The 15,637-nt window shown below is 39.3% G+C and overlaps 1 protein-coding gene across 1 annotated transcript; it reads right to left on the reverse strand.

The window, feature by feature from the left end:
* Positions 1 to 3,759: 3,759 nt before the first annotated feature.
* LOC145903006 (carbohydrate sulfotransferase 11-like) lies at positions 3,760 to 7,553 on the reverse strand. Its single transcript, XM_082991099.1, has 6 exons — positions 7,424 to 7,553; positions 6,722 to 6,933; positions 6,226 to 6,344; positions 4,736 to 4,927; positions 4,383 to 4,523; positions 3,760 to 4,099 (listed from the first exon to the last, which is right to left on the reverse strand). Exons 1-6 carry the CDS (start codon positions 7,551 to 7,553, stop codon positions 3,760 to 3,762), a joined length of 1,134 nt encoding a protein of 377 aa, XP_082847225.1.
* Between the last annotated feature and the right edge of the window lie 8,084 nt (positions 7,554 to 15,637).

Raw genomic sequence — 15,637 nt, forward strand, 5'->3', positions numbered from 1 at the left:
ACTTCTCAACTACATGAGACGAAGTTGTTTTAACTCCGAGGTATGCATCGTCAAGTCCCAACAACATGTCATTATTTCCATTCCCGATAATTAACGGGAGATTAATTCGAACCAGTTAGTGTATGAACTCTTTCGTGAACTTCTCCGTAGAAATTGCCATGTGACTGCTACTTCTTCACTGGGTTATGGTTACAAGTCAAAGCTCGAAAAAACTTCTGTGTGGATACATATTTAGATTTCTGTTCAAGATTGTTAACATTAAGACACAGCTATAAATAGCTAACGTAAGACAGCGATGTTGATAGAATATTTTGAAACATTTTTAGTGTTGCGAAATGACGATACTAGATGATGTAATAACGATAATACATTTCAGTAGCTCTAAACACCATAGTCTTTTTATCGCTTATATTGCTTCGTATATAAGTTTTATGCCAGGGTGTTAAGGTATGCGGTTTCGAACCTTGACGCATTTGATCATTATCCATCAAAAACAACCATACAGTTTACCTTTGGAATTATTTTACTCAAACGTTTTTGACGAAAGTAATCGATTTTTTACTGGACTCGCACGTAATCATTCATATGTTAACCCATTCATATGTATATCTGCGGCACTGCTATTTATTTTATGTAAAGTGAGTGTTACAGTATTACGATTTCCAGCCAATGTTTGTTTTTTTGCATGAGTCATTACCCAACCGATTTTATTACAATAAAAATGATTTTTTGGTTTTATCATCATGTAAAACTGCGCCAAGTTCCTGCAATCAAATCTCTCTAATCCTCTTCAACTTTCACCCAGGATTGCCAAGTCTGCCAACGACGAATGACCCAGAGTAACCCCTGGTCATGTAAACGACGCATTGATGCGGAACACAAAAACAAACCAGTCGCGTGTTTCTACTGTTAAAGTGCGCGGATTCTACACATATTGTCAAGGCTGTAGCTTCGGGAGACATTCCAACTGTGTGGCAACTTGGATAAAACAATATCATAAAACGATATTCCTATAACATGCCGATATCATGCAAAATCAGTTAAATCACTCACCACAAAATTCAATGCAAACTGATGTCTTGAATCGACTGCAGACATGCTTGGAAATATGAATTTTACATTTAGTTAGATGTGATATTCTGATATGACCCGACACCAAGAGTTGTTCGGATACCGTATTTACTCGATTGTAAGCCGCCCTCGAATGTAAGCCGCCCTCGATTGTAAGCTGCATGCGACGGTGTTCAAAAATTAATATAAGCCGCCCTCGAATGTAAGCCGCACGTTAATGTAAAGACAAACTTAAGGTGCCCTACAAAATACGCTGACAACCTTTGGCGATAAAACGTATTGGTACGATGGAGCGAGTTGATGGTAAATTTCCTTTAAACACAGAGCGCAGACAAAATATCAGCGTGACATTATATAATGTAAGCCGCCCTCGAATATAAGCCGCCCTCGATTGTAAGCCGCACAAACTGTAGGTTAAAAAACTTGATAAGCCGCCGCTTACAATCGAGTAAATACGATATTCAATATTTTGTTTTATTTCTCATCGATTTACTTTTTCTAAAATTTCTCCGAAATGTCAAAAAATCCCTCCAATATAATTAAGACTGCTGCCATTTCCATGAAAGGACATTGCCACGCTTTTTGCTAAATTTTGTTCACTGAAGTTTTTGTGGAGCAAGAAATTTATTTACTGGATGGAATTCGTACACTGGTCTTAGGGCGGGCAAAATGAAGACCAAACCAATTACAAGATATAAAATCACAACAAAAAAGCGCCATTCTGCATACATATACAAGAGAGTATAGGCAATTTCAGCCAGTTGAATTGTCATGCACAACGCTTTATCTAACGATAGCTTGACAGTAACAGAGCGAGCAGTTATTTGCTGCAGGGTATAATTATGTCCTCAGCAACGTTAAATGTTCTAGTTGAAATAACGTCTCAAGAACCAAGCAACCAACCAAAGCACAATAATGATCAGAAGGACGATGATTCCAACTGATATGTAAACACCATTCATATCGTTCGATGTTGCGTTGTTCCGTCGTCTTTCTGGCTAGTCTTGATCTTGTTATTCCCTTGACCTTCTGTAGCACCATGGCCCTCATGTCTTTCACACTGTGGTCAGGCTCGTTGAAATGTGCTCCTACCGGGTTTGAACTCACGATCCTGGGATAACCAGGCACAACGCTCTACCAACTGAGCTACATGAGTGTTTTCAGGGGGTGTATTGTGGCCAAGGTACACTGGTGCGCAAGCGAACAACTTGCCAGGCTTCACGTATATGTAGGGGATCTCTACCACCATATCAGACAACGCAGTACTATTTCATGCAATGGCATGATTGGCCGTATATCGACCCACTGTGCAAGTCCTTGCTTGGCGATCACAGCTGTCGTATCGCTATCATTATAGGTTTGCAGGCTTGGCAGCCCAGGCAATGCGGCCTAACTGGATCAGCCACTTTTTCATAACTGTATACGAGTATGCCGGATTTATCTGTATTTGCTGGCAGGAACGCTGTTTACAGCAATTTAGCACAAATGAAACATTTAGATCGGTTTTTATTGATTTACAGTTTCAACATATTAGTATGTGTGACATGTATTGGTAAAAAATATGGTACAAAACCAAAAAAGATGAGATGAAAAGACAAATCATAAGAAAGCAGACATTCGAAGAAGAAGTTTATGGAGTGACTTTAATTAAAACACCAAGCTCTTACTCGATTTGGCGACACAGAGACTAACAATAGAATAATCTTATTTTACTCCTAATCAAGACCGGGAGGCTCATGAGTAACTGCGAGTATCTCCCTGACACAAGTCCCCCTTTGAAATGTATACGTAAGAGATCGGAAAGAGTCTGCCGGCAGGTTTATTCAATTGACTTTGCAAATCTTGCAGCCCGGCTGGATCAAAGCTGATTTTCATTAATACGTTCACTATTATATTACTGCTATTGCTCGGCATTTTACAGCCTGAAATGTATGTGCTGGAACAAAGAAACAGAATGAATGATGTCCTTTCATTTCGCTAATGGCCATCCCTTAATATAGTATGGTAATATAGCCACAGATAACTGCCATATAATTTATTTAATCTTCATAGTTGTACTTTGGTCGAGTTTTTTCAGCACTACCTTATATGTCTTTGAACCGAAGACCGAAACATAATTTTACACAATGACATGAAAGCTTCTGTCCATTCTTTTATTATCACTGCGATAAATGCGGAACGGCCACTACACGTGTAGATGTTCAGCAACGTGACACAACGTAAAAACTCCAGAAACGTAGAATTGACAAACTAGCTGTTGTATGCCGAATCTGTTATTAAATTAACATGCCACCAATTATACATTGGCATATTGCTGATTATTTTAAAGCAGCATTATACAATCGCACACAATTTTTTTAATTTAATACTAACTAGACCGACCAGACATTAAGTAACACCAAATCAAACGATACATTTAAACTTAACACATACATTCTTTGACAAACCACAGTTTGAAGGTACGTGCACATGCGTGTTAATGTGAGTGTGTTATTTGTTGACTTGAGTACGTATTCTGGATTTTATCTCTACTTACCCACAGGGACGCTGGTTACAGCAATTTAGCGCAAATAAAACATTTTGATCGGTTTTTATTGATTTACACTTTCAACATATTAGTATGTGTGACATGTATTGGTTAAAATTATGGTAGAAAACCTAATGTTTGTGGGCAAACCAACCAAATGTCTATTTCTGTCCGCTGTATCGATATGGATCATGACCCAAAACATAGAAATCATCAGCGTATAGATCCCTCAACCTGTTCACATCAGCTTCTGAAATGAGTTGAAGAGAATCGACGGTTGTTTTTCTTTGAGTAAAAGGTTTTGATTCTCCAGGAAATGTAATGTTTGTGTTGCGACCTCGCTGAACAAACTCGAGGAGTCGGTTGGATTCATCCACCAAGTTCTCAAAACGCATCACCATGCTGTATGTGAACGAACACGGCTGGCATAGTAACACTTGGGGGCGCCAATGCGCGTTCATTTGGTGATCAGTTTTGCCTCGTTCAAAGGAGAGCAGGTGTCTGCAAATTATTTACAGATTTTTGTCATTAAGTTGTAATACATCCTTGCCCAAAATAACGCATATTACCCATATTTTTCACGAATTTCCTTTGAAAGCATTGTTATATTTAATAAAATTAAACTTTGTTGTTCATCTGTTGATCAGCACAACTAATATCGCTCAAAAAAACTAATCAGGTCGGGATGAAATCCAAACCAGTGTTTTTAACCCTTTTTTAATTGATTTGGATACAAGTCACGACAAACGCAATATTTCGAAGACAAACAGCATTTGGAACCTACCTGATAAATTGCTGGAAAGAAATTTCGCCAGTTTGAAGAATGCGACGGTACGCGATAACGTCATCTTGTTTTTTCTGTTCCAGTTGAGTGAACTGACGTGACTTTTGCAGGGCTTCCAAACCACCAATGGCTAAAGGAACTCTACAGTATTTTTAGTGTATAAAATTTTGAGGATTTGTTTGAAACTTTGTTTTTAAGTAGATAAAGTATAATATACATCGAAAAGGGCGGCAATGTGGAAGGGACATGCGGCGCGAGATATTTCTCAGGAACTTTACGAAACTTAAACGTCCTTGAACCAGTAAATTAATCCCACTCCATTTGCAATTACGTGATTCTATCAATATTCTCACCCGATTCCATGAAGAAAATCAGGAGCCTGTTTTTTGGCGATGGGAATCCCCACATGGCGTTGGTAATGGTTAAAATTTGATCGGTTTGAAAACTTATTGAAGTAAGCGGACACCAGTCGTTCCAATGGGTGTCTGGTGATCATGAAAGTCGTTTGGGCTTTGACCATCTCCTTGGCTTGCTCCTCAGTTACACTACAATAAGAATAGATAGGATTTGTTAGCTTTTGTGAGATGTGTCACAAAAACGCAAACATAGAGTTATGAAAAAACTTTCTGTAGCAGTGTGGTAGAGTATGAAAATATCCACAATTCTGCCATTTAAAAAAGTGATGTCGTCTTGAAGAAACTTATGCCTTTAAAATGTAAACTTTTACTAACTCAAATGGTGTAACTGGAAACTTGTTCACATGACATTACAATAAAAAAATTGGTCGATCACTCCCTCGAAAACGCTACTCAACCGATTTTTTCAGTTTTTATACAATATTTCATTACCGTATTTACTCGATTGTAAGCCGCGGCTTATAAAGTTTTTTAACCTACAGTTTGTGCGGCTTACAATCGAGGGCGGCTTATATTCGAGAGCGGATTACATTATTTAATGTCACGCCGATACTTTGTTCGCGCTCTGTGTTTTGATGAAATTTACGATCAACTCTCTCCATCGCACCAATATGTTTTATTACCCAAAGTTGTCAGCGTATCTGACAATTTGAAACGACAGATGTGTTGACAATTACTTTTGTAAGGCACCTAAAGTATGTGTTTAACATTTTTGTGCGGCTTACAGCATTCGAGGGCGGCTAACAATCGAGTAAATACGGTATATACCTTGCCTTGTTTGTTCTAACATAATTTTTCCTAGTCTTGTTTCTACTTTGTTCATACGTTTCTAACACTGATATACCAAAAAGTTATAAATATTTTTCTATGAAAAATTATATTAAAACGATGATTCGATTTATTACTGGTGCTGCCAGGCATAGCATCGAAAAAAGTTCTTTCAGGAATAATATTTATCAATACCAACGTTTCGGTTGATATATAGCAGTCTCTATCAAACACTTGTGTACCCACATGCGTACAAAGGTTGTGATGCGTTTGGACAACTTTGGTCAAGACGCCCAACCAAGTAGAAAACCTAGTCAGGATTCGTGGTCAGTATAACTTTGTTTCAAAACCGGCGTTACACAAAAAAAGCTTATCTCAAGTCATTTGGATATTGCATTTCGGTTAATTCGATATTACAGTGTGAGTTTTATCACCTTTCATTGCTGCATCATTGCTTTGCCAACACTTTTCACGAATCACTCCAAAGCCGTTTTGAGAACGTAATTTAACTGTTGTTTGAAACGCCACAAAATAGGCTACAGCGTGCGCCTTTTCGTTGTTTCCTATACAGGTTTAACTGGATTCATTCAGTTGACTTTACAAATCGGCACGGAATTTTGTAAACTATTGTATGTAGCAATTTGAAAAAGGCAACCTACTTTCCTAATGTCTTGAGAGGAAACCCACCGTAAGCAATCCGGTGCATCAGTTCTTTCGTAAAGTTTCCATCAAAACCGTTTAGTTGCATCAAAACTTGCTGCCATGTGGAGCTTGCAACCTACAAATACGTTTCTGTTGGTTTTGAACCTGCAAGTCTATGAAAAGTTTTTCATATCCACGCCGAAAGCTAAGAAAAATTGCAACAAATTTATACTTTTAATAAGCCAGACGGCAAGGAAATTGTTGTGGTACGCAACAGAATACTGATTTCGCACTCTGCGTTTATTTCGTGCCTAGCGTTAAATTGCATTCGCAGAATTCCAGTGCCGGAATGTTAATTGAAGTTTCTGCTTTTAAGGCAGGTCTCCCTGTACTTACATTCATTCTATTATTTTGTGCTATTCCAAAATACAACAGAAATCGATCACAATAATTGAGCAAACCCTTCTGAAGAATCATTTTGTATTTATCAATACCTTATTTACTAATACGTACTTTGGGAAGTGCGCACATAATTACTGGTATTGTGTCGTTGTACTTGAAGCGCTCAGAACGTAATGATCCTGATTTGATGTTGCGTTCTTCGCATCTACGTCGAATCTCCTGAAGTCTACAACCGTACGGTGGCTCGGAGGAAAGGGGGTGCACCCGACCGAAAGTTGACGGGCACTGGGGAGGTGTTGGGAAGGCGTTAGTTGGGCATGGGGCTAATAAACAGTTTTATTAATTTGTTTTTTTCAATTGGAAAAATAATCATTAGGTTTGCAGGTTTGGCAGCCCAGGAATTGCAGCTATACGATAGCTGTGATCGCTAAGCAAGGACCTGCGCAGTTGGGCGATCCTGCCAATCTTGCCATTGCATATAATATTACTGCGTGCGCCCATGTAGGTATTTTTGTTTAGACATAAGTTGAAAGCCTTTATAGTATTTCAAAATCGGATGCGTATTTTCAAAAATATCGACGAATAACCTTATAAAAGGGAAACAGTGGCGGAGATATATCTGCGTGGTGAAAAAACCTTGATAATTGCAGTAATAACGAAACCTATTTCATGATTAAGGTTTAAATTCGTAATAAGTTTTGATAGACCCTAACTTTTGACCAATGTACGGTTTAGGTTCTGTGCAGTGTGCACCATACCATGCTAGACATGTGAACCTATGTAAAATTTACTATATTTTGGTAAATTTCTTACCTTTAAGGCTTTCAATCTTGGTTTGAAGATATGGAAAGGAATATGATCGAAATGTGAAAATCCATGAAAATGCAGCAACAACCATCAAAAGCAGCACGAAACCATAAACCTTTTTTCGTCCCACGTCCATTATTTTTTAAATACTAGAACAAAACTAAAAATGCATACACATTTACTGACACTGCAATAGACTTGTATTGCTAAATAATGTCCAGGCGCACAAGTTATTCAGTCACTAACAGTTCAGCAATCGATCGAAGAACCGTGAAAACCCAAGCAAGACTTTAAGTCGTGTGGAACTGATACAACATCCAAAATACAAATAACATCTAAAAGGGTCTTTGCGCGAATATCTGTAGGTCTTTACGCGACATAGTATAAAACAAAATTGTTGCTAGGAAGGTAGCATTTCTCTTTAAACGCTGTTGACACCGTCCACCTGGCCTGTTTGAGCTAAGCCTCACGAATGCCCAAACAAGTTGAAACACACCGCGCCGCCCTATTCACGGTATGTAACGGAACGAACGCAAGCGGAACGAAAATTTGGCAAAAGCACTGAACACAGAATACGATATCGTACGAAGTCACGCTTGGTTGCGAAGGTCGATGGGAGACCAAAGCCTACTGCTGCGCGTATAAACAGTTCCAAAAGTGTGGTTTTAACTTTGTACGATTATATTCTATTGCACGGTAGTCAACTATAGAAAAGAAAAGTCTGAGAATATTTGATAATTACGAAATGCTTCTTATGTTGTGTGTTCGATTTATTGTAATATTAGGACAAAGAAAAACTGAGACAAAGGACCGGCAGGACTTCAGAAGGGAACCAGCCAGCGAGGACATAATCCGACGAACGGAACGAATCATGCGTTCTCAAAAGCCACCCATGTGGAGCAGGAGTTAAATAAATATGGCGTCTGCTGTCTTTGAAGCAGAAATTCGGTGAAAGTTTTTCCACGCTTGCAGCGACCCTCCTTAAAAATTTTCTCGGCACCAACAAATTTTGTTCCATTGTCGTTGAAGATGTGCTTCGGTGCCTCATTTTCCAATAAAACAACCTAGTACAGTTATAAACGAATCAGTTGACAGACTGTGGACAACCACCAGATGATTTAGGGCAGTGCTTTTCAACATGTGGTGCGGATGTCAAACATGGTGCGGATGAGTGCGGCTGAGCATATTTGGTTACGTACACTCGCTTTAAGAAGCAACGCTAATCCTTCCCCTTGAACCGTCGGTAGGCTTTCATTCGTTTAAATTTCGAAACTGTTGTATTCTCGAGTCAAAAAAAAAGTTGGATCGTATAATCTTGATCAAGAAACGCGTACCCAATTTATCTCTATGTCGTCATACATGACGTTTACGGGGACGACGTTAAAGTTGACTTCGCAGTGGTCTGTTGTAGCTTTCATGAGTGGCAGTTGCTCTGGCGGCGGTTTAGGGGGGAGGTTATCAGAAATTCAGCTGGATTGCTACTTCTGTAAGACGCCATGCAACTTTGAGTGATAAAACGTGATAGTACAACCATCCACAGAGCATGACTTTCGAATCGTACATTTCCCGCAACAATGACCGAAACAAAGACTTTCAAAACATAGCTATTTGTGACAACCAAGTCATGTCTTGGTACAGCATACGCATGAAACGGATGACACGACTGACTTGACCTCGACGACGAGACGCACACTACGCAGCCTAACCCTAACACCACTAATTAACAGAACTAAATATACTAAAGGCGACTGCTTCTATACACTTTGTTTGTACATAAATTGAAATCTATTGTAGACTGTACGCCTTGTCTGTTTGAGGTATGCCTCACGAATGTGGTATTAAGTTGAAACACGTCTCGGCGCCCTATTCATGGTTACTGTCGTCTGAACGAAAACATCGGCAAGATAGTCTTACTGCTGTATTCAACACGACGGCGGCAGCGGTTTTCTACAACGTATATACGAAACGAGAACAGCAATCAATACAGAACGCCAGCAAGCAGTCCGCAACTAAGTCATATCCTATCATCAGCCTACGTTTATTTTCCATAGCTACTAACCTTCGCGGTGCCCACTATCAGCATTCACAATTAACTTTTATCCTTGTCTGTTAAACGTAAATAGAACTAAACTGTACTGCCAGGAGTAGCACTCAGTCACAAACAGTCCAGCAATCGATCGAAAAACCGTTTGTTTGGCCTATGTAGGAACTTGTCAATCACCTCACTCTGGCCAAACTTACAAAACTAGTGAAAACACAATCAAGATTTTGAGACGTGTAGAACTGATACAACGTCCAAAATACAAATAACATCTCAAAAAATGCCGCACAACCGCATTTACCATGACAGTAAGTCGCCCACAAGGGCCATGGAACGCATAAACGCGTGATGTCGCGAGACCTTTTTCTAGATCACGTGAGGTAGAAATCCCTTAGTTTCAAAGCAACAATCATTTCCAGTGGAAAACATCTTTTATGTTCAGTGGTCGCCAACACTCCTTTCAATGTCTCAAATTCATCAAAATTTTAGACAGTTTAAAGGCACAATACAGGTTTACAGATATTTTTGTGGTGGCGCACATAAGGTGGACTAGCGCTAAACCGTGTAAACAATTGTAGTACCTTTCAATTACAACAAATTGCAACCACAGCCGAAATTCAGGAGAGTATTGCCCGTGTTACTGTGACTGAAGCAGTGCGAACACATTTACTAATCCTGGGTAAACAATTAAATACATGCAAATTTCTGCATATGACTGATTTCTATACACGGCCACTATTAGAAACAACGAACAACGACATACGCAGAACACTAAACATCGCTATGCGGCAAAAATCAAGTTTCGCAATCGGTCGTTAGACACGTTTTTAATTCACAATTGTGGATTGGGCCTTTCCATTGTGGATTTGTATTTTGCACATTTATTATAACACGAAAAAGAACCTAAAAGTATAGCGCATTCGCAACGCTAAATCAGTAACAATAATGACGTATTAACAACAAATCTCACTTTGATACATTAAGCATATCTCGATAAGCTGAAAAAACGAACAAATACTGTTACTTCATATCGTGTCTGAAGAGTTCTCAACTGCCCTACTGTGAGGTTGTGTTAAATTCAACTAGCGAGTTCTTTTCACGTATTCTGGTGACTTTTAACCTTAAATCAGAGGAGCTTTATATAGGTCACCCCTCCCTTACTTTGGTCAAAGCATTTATTGTTGCGAAGCCTTTGGAAGTCGGGAAGGCGTGACTCTTTTCTTTCAGACAGTGTAACAGGCGGGGGACTTTACGCACCGCTGAAAAGCCACACATGGTTTGCGATAGGGCGCCGAAACACATTTCTGCTCGCCCGCACGAATACAGTGCGACTTCTTTAAGTTTCATCAGGGTGCGCCTCAACGATTCGACCGATCGAGCATTTCGAACGACACTCGGATTCGCCCACAAATGGAACCGCATTATTTTTCTTGAAGTTGCGTTGGGAATCATGCCACTTTGGACGAGCAGTGATAACCGGCAGGTATTCTCGCACGAACCTCGTCCAGAAGTGGTCAGCGAGAAACTGCACCTCACGCCAACGCCGTCTTGTATAGCAATCCTTCTTCTCTTCAATCGCCGGGGGTAGGTAGGAGGATTCTCTCATAAGCAGGAGATGTTCGTGGTCAGCGATTCTTCGTCTCTGTGATCAAATGTCACCGGGACAAAGTGCCTAGAGTTGATTACGGATTTAAGTTCCACAAACAAGGTCTCCATGGTTTCATTGCACATCACGTGGGAAGCAGTAAATAATTCGTCAAAAGGAACGAATCATGCGTTCCCAAAGGCCACCCATGTGGCATGCAGCAGGAGGTTGAAATGAATACGAAATCTGTCTTTGAAGCAGAAATTCGGTTATTTGAAGTTGGTTGCAGCGATTTTCTCGGCACCAGCGAAATTTGTTCCATTATCGTTGAAGATGTGATTCGGTGCTCCGCATATGCCAATAAAACAACCAAGGACAGCTATAATCGAATCAGTTGACAGACTGTGGACAACCACCAGATGATTTAGGGCAGGTAAATATGCAACCATAATGTTTCACCTTGCTGCTACCATAGTTGCAGAAAGATGCGAAGCAAAGATTTTTTACTGCTCGTACTTGATAAGTTCCAACTCGGCTATTTTCAACACAGGCACGCCAATATTAGTCAGCATGGCAACCGATGATTTTCGTTGTTGCATCAAAAACATCTCTCTGTCGATGTACTTTAACAGTGCAATAGGCTCAGGCCTTCACCGATCAGTATCGTCACGGTTCCTCCTTCTTAACGACGCAGGGGCAAATCCTTGGGAGGAGAGAACTCAGCAAGCTTCTTCAGGAATTCTTTCTGGTGACCTGGTAATTTTGTTGATGGGAACAGACAACAACAACGGTTCTCCTTCACCGAGCGGTATGTCGATGAAAGTTAAAGTAGTGCCTTGATAAACTCGCTGTTAATCTGCCAGAGAGTTCGGACAATCCTTTGATCCCTACAGGCCAAGTTTAATAATCAGACCTTGTTCGCAAAATGTAGACGTAGAACCTTGATCAAGAAACGCGCGAGGTAGAAATCCCTTAGTTTCAATGCAACAATCATATCCAGTGGGAAACATCTTTTATGTTCAGTGGTCGCCAACACTCCTTTCAATGTCTCAAATTCATCAAAGTTTTATACTGTTCAAAGGCACAATACAGGTTTACAGATATTTTTGTGGTGACGCACATAAGGTGGACTAGCGTTAAACCGTGTAAACTCGACATTACTCGACTAAAGGTTTTCCACAGTACAGAGATCCTTGGAAATTTAAGTTTGGATGAACTAGCTTTGTTAACATGAGTGATTAGAAAAAAACCAGCAGTTTTGAGCGTTCCAGCAAAACAAACTAGAAGACGTTCGCAATCAATCACATTTCAAAAAGCTAAATCGGTTTTCAAAACTTCTCCTACGATTTCTAAAAGAGTACATGATGGAGCTATTCAGGAAATCAACCCAAATTAGATTAAAAATCTCATCCAACCACCACCGTATCACAACAACTGAAAAAAATGGAAGACCACAACGAATGACGTGAACAGTCATCGAATCAACACCTGAATTCTCCACAAATCCGTCAAGAATTATCAAAGGAGCCACACTGTACAATAACACCAATTAACTTTCTTTAAAAACTCGAGCAGCAGGGGATGTATTAACCATGTCATATGTCCAATTTCTTGCATTCACAGTGTATGTGTCGCTTAGTTGCCTTATCAAATAACTTTGTCAACAGGTTTTAATTAAATTCGATAAACATAATTTTCCCATATTCACGTCCAGTTAATTATTTTGAACAACCGCCGTTAGCATCGAAAAATAACCAATTGTGCTAAAAACAAATCTTTTTGAAGTAGTTTTCAGGCGACACACGCTTTTAATGTAAGGCAAATATCCTTTGTATAAAATCAGTGGACGAGGCGACTGTAGTTGACAAACAAACAAGGCACTGAGAGGAACGAAATCAAGAAAACGGCCAGTAGCTATGTTGACGACTGTGTGTGTGACAGAATGTTAAACGGTGCCGGATTCGATGTATGATTTGTGAAGCTTTGTTATTAGTCGTCGTGCGTTTTCTAATGACGTAATAAAGTGAGCGGATGACCGTCGGTTTGATAATAGAAAGGTTTAAAATGTTCTAGCCGGAGTCAAATAATCTTTTCTTCACACGTTTTATTAAACGTCCATGCAGCATCTCATAACAATCAAAGCCTTGAAACCTATGAAGAATTTTGGCTGAAAGTGCATTTCCTCCTAATTAAACTACCACAGAATCTCAGGCGCAGCATCAATCTCTGCTTACAAGGTCAGTGTTTTTATAGATGTGAAACGATTCTTTAAATACGGTACGTACAATATATACCTCAATGCATGCGGTGCGCTCCCTATCGTAAATGTTTCAAAAATATAGATGACGCGTAAGGTCGCGAGAGAGTCGCGTCAAAAAAACACTGATACACCGGGACCCAGAGTTTACACCGGGAACAAAACGCAGTTTTAAGAATAAATACCGCGATTACGTGGATCCTATTACTGGGAAGAAAGTATTAAAAAACATCCAACCTCCTAATCTTTCAGCAAAACTATAGCAAAACAAATTTTAACAAAATATCACAAATTCAAAAAAGAAGCGCTTACCGATCACAACATACATTTGCAATGTTTTGCTTCGCATGCTTCTGGCGTCCACCCGACTGTTTTCTTAGGTGTAAATTTGTCCAGCATTAGCAAAAAAAACACAGCAAATTTGGGTGTGACCTTGGTGCGAACAGTTAATCGTGACTTCTAAATTTGCCCATTTTGCTGAAAAATACAAAAAAAATATAGGCTACAGTTCTCCCTTTGTTGAAAATGTTTTAATGAATGTTTTATTATTAAAACTCTAGTTTGCGGTTTGGTGCCTAAATTGCTCTCTTTCGTGCAGTAAATATGTTACATCGTGTGGCATTCGCACATTCTCCAACATTATTCTATCAAATGCAAACTCGAAACATTATTTCGTTACAAGCTGGACTTCAAAAAATAGATTAATCAAATCAAACAGTATAGCCTACATCAGGCCAATCAAACAGTATAGCCTACATCAGCCTACATAAAACCATAAATGTTATCAATTCAGGCGCCCATGTTTGAGGTAATCTCCTCACGGAGAATCACCGTCTGTCGTAGGATCGCAGCCAGTAGTATTGGGAGGTGATGGGTTGCGATAAGCCGTATATGACGTTAGGTAACCAGTCGGCCGTGCTGGCCAAAGCAAAAGCCATCCTATCGTGGTGATGGATTAAGGAAATGTTCGGGAATCAACTTTTTATATTCAAATATATTTCTACTTGTTTCTAAAATTGTTTGGTTTTCCGTTTCTTACCTTTTATGAATGAAAAATAGGAATTAAAAGAAATGCCTCCCAACGTAGGACAACTCAAATACAATGAACCGGTATCTGACTTCACAATTCGAGATGTACTTCCATCACCAGTAAACGTTCCTAACAAGGTACCGTTTGTGTTGCTCCCTTCGCAAACCTGCAGTAAAGCCATGACATTACATACAATGAACGATTAATAATTGTATTTTATAACTGATTGCATTACATGCGTGGAATTTTTAGTATTGAACGATTGGTACTTTTTGAAAGAGTTGTTTTGGAAAGGTGAACACCTTTTCGATTACCTCATTAGTTGGAGGGTAACATACTATGAACAAATATTAATTAACTGTGATTTTACAAAAAAAATTATTTAAACAGCACTTGGATCTTCAGTGTGTTCTTTTTACCTCATAACATACTTCCCATAGACATCTATACTGAAGTACCTTGAAGACTGCCAGAGTTATAATATACCACCACTAAAGTACTGGTTTCTCCGCATGGGTGTGGTTAATTAACACAACGGTGAAAAGATATATGTTTAATTGTTCCAATGCTAGCTTTGAGAAACCAAGCAACGAAATCAGCAAACATTTCTGCGCAATGCTTGTTATGTAGAACAATTAAAATCTAAATTATACACGATTATTTGGTTGTTACATTGGACAGAGATCACTCTGCAGAGCTGAACCCTGTAGACGTATTGGAATCAAAGGATTCAAGAAAATAGGATGTGAAAAAGAAGGCGGAAGTTGGAATAGTTTCTGTGAGTTTGGTTGCTTCAAATAAATCCAAATTCCACGCTCACACTATGAAAGTAACTCTTTGAAAACAACTTCTAATACTTAACTGTAAATAGATTTGCCATTGTAAGCAAAAATTAAATATTATGTTGTAGTATTATATTATTAAATATTATTTTAAATATTATCATCTAATATGTTTGCCATCAAGGAAAACATATCCTAATTAAAAATAGTTGTTTAGACGTAGTTTAGTTTCAACAATCACGTTGTTTTTGCCTAAATTTACGTTTCAGAGGTTTACAAGGGAATTACGCAGTGGGCAGAAGTTACGGATCGAACTGGTACAGGAAGGTCAGCGTCGTTTGTGGCACATGCCACAAAGGACTGGCAAAAAGGGTCCGAGCCGCTGCGACTGGAACAATACGTATGCGGGAAACGTTTTCAGTGACTGAAATAGAGCTTAATCCTTGGGGTTCACAGGCTGAAAAATCAAGCTCCCGGTGAGGCTTGAACTCTCGACCCTGGACGGACTAGGCCCAACGCTCTACC

The sequence above is a fragment of the Ascidia mentula genome, chromosome 5 (genome assembly GCF_947561715.1).
Source record: "Ascidia mentula chromosome 5, kaAscMent1.1, whole genome shotgun sequence".
NCBI classification, from domain to species: Eukaryota; Metazoa; Chordata; class Ascidiacea; order Phlebobranchia; family Ascidiidae; genus Ascidia; species Ascidia mentula.